The following is a 1,495-nucleotide window of genomic DNA, read 5'->3' as shown; positions in this document are numbered from 1 at the left end:
GAGGGGCAGCAGGGGCCTGGGAGGGCAGGAGGGGCCTGGGAGGGCAGGAGGGGCAGCAGGGGCCTGGGAGGGCAGCAGGGGCCTGGGAGGGCAGCAGGGGCCTGGGAGGGCAGGAGGGGCAGCAGGGGCCTGGGAGGGCAGCAGGGGCCTGGGAGCCAGAGAGGAAAGTAGAAGGTTACATGCGCAGTAGTAGACATGTACACTGCAAAAAGTAAATCTAAGGAAGACGAAATATCTTAAATCAAGGCAACATATGCTTGTTTTTTACCTGACTGCACTAGTTTTTTGTTTTCGTGCTCATTTTAAGTCATATTTCCCCCGTTCTATTGTTGTTTTTTCTTCTTGTTTTTGAGAGCTGACTTTTTGCAGTGTCCAATAGTCTCTTTGGAAGGGGAGAGCATGGACAGCTAGCAGGTAGAAGCTATGGATGGAAGTTCCAGAAATGTTCCTGTAGATCAGGGGAGGTTAGGTGGAGGTAGATGCATGGATTGGAATGAAGATTGGTAACAAGCATTCCTCATTCCATTCCATGCATGACATCGAGCCGTCCGACGATTTATGCCTCCACCACCAGCCTCCCCTGATGAAGATATTCCACATGCATTCAGAGTTCTACTTGTGTTTTTCCAGTCTGCCATAGTAATTAGAATGTCCATATGCAATTAACTTTCCATACTTCTTCCATAAAAGGCCAATGTCGTTCTTTTACCCCAGATATCGGAGAAATACGAGCTGCCGCCCGATAAAGTCGGGAAAGTCTACAAGAAATGCAAGAAAGGGTGAGTTGCGCATATAAACCATGGTCTCTCCGCGCTACATGTTTACTACTTGGTAAGTAAGTTTGAGTTAAAGGAGAATCGTGTTGCTTTTTGAAGTGCACCACATCAGACACTGACAGCCATATCTGTCACCCATAGGATCCTGGTCAACATGGATGACAACATCATCAAGCACTACTCCAACGAAGACACCTTCCAGATCTCCATGGAGGAGCTGGGGGGAGTGTGCAAGCTCACCCTGACTGAAATCTGACTGGCTCAAAGGGGGGAAACCATTGACAACCGCCAACTCCCAGTCCACAAACATGGTGGACAGACGCAAAGAGTAAACATGGCGGACAGGCACGAGTAAAAGAAGAGGGGAAGACTAGCGGTTTACACACACCTATGCCTCGGACAGAGATCTGAGCATGGACAGACTTCTGTCTCTGACATGTTAGCTTTACTATACTAGTAGACTGTACTAGTAGCTACACTATAATATATAGTAGTCTCTCTCCATGACGCTCTTCGTACCCATTCTGGAACGTCACTTGCAAAGCCACTGCTCCTATTAGGCAACTTTGCTTTGTTTGTGTAAAGACATTCGGTTTCATTGTTGTTACGCTACTTTTATATATAGGAAATCAAAAGCATTAAGCTGTTTTGCTTCTAATACAGCCGCTCTGTTTTTGATATGCAATGGCCATTTGAAAAATCCGATCTGTATTTGTCCG

At 47.0% G+C, this 1,495-nt stretch overlaps 1 protein-coding gene across 1 annotated transcript in view; it reads left to right on the top strand.

Moving 5' to 3' along the window:
- The window catches only part of grhl1 (grainyhead-like transcription factor 1), a gene marked incomplete at both ends in the record, with an annotated part of 22,589 nt that extends 21,557 nt beyond the window's left edge, over positions 1-1,032 (top strand). The window contains 2 exons of the mRNA XM_080523733.1: positions 715-779; positions 918-1,032. Coding sequence (XP_080379859.1) covers positions 715-779; positions 918-1,032 — 180 coding nt within the window. The remainder of the gene's footprint in view (positions 1-714; positions 780-917) is intronic.
- Between the last annotated feature and the right edge of the window lie 463 nt (positions 1,033-1,495).

Source organism: Nansenia antarctica (genome assembly GCF_963989245.1).
Source record: "Nansenia antarctica genome assembly, chromosome: 1".
In the NCBI taxonomy this organism is placed as follows: domain Eukaryota; kingdom Metazoa; phylum Chordata; class Actinopteri; order Argentiniformes; family Microstomatidae; genus Nansenia; species Nansenia antarctica.
The sequence above is the reverse complement of the archived record's forward strand: the minus strand, read 5'-3'. Positions and strand labels throughout refer to the sequence as shown.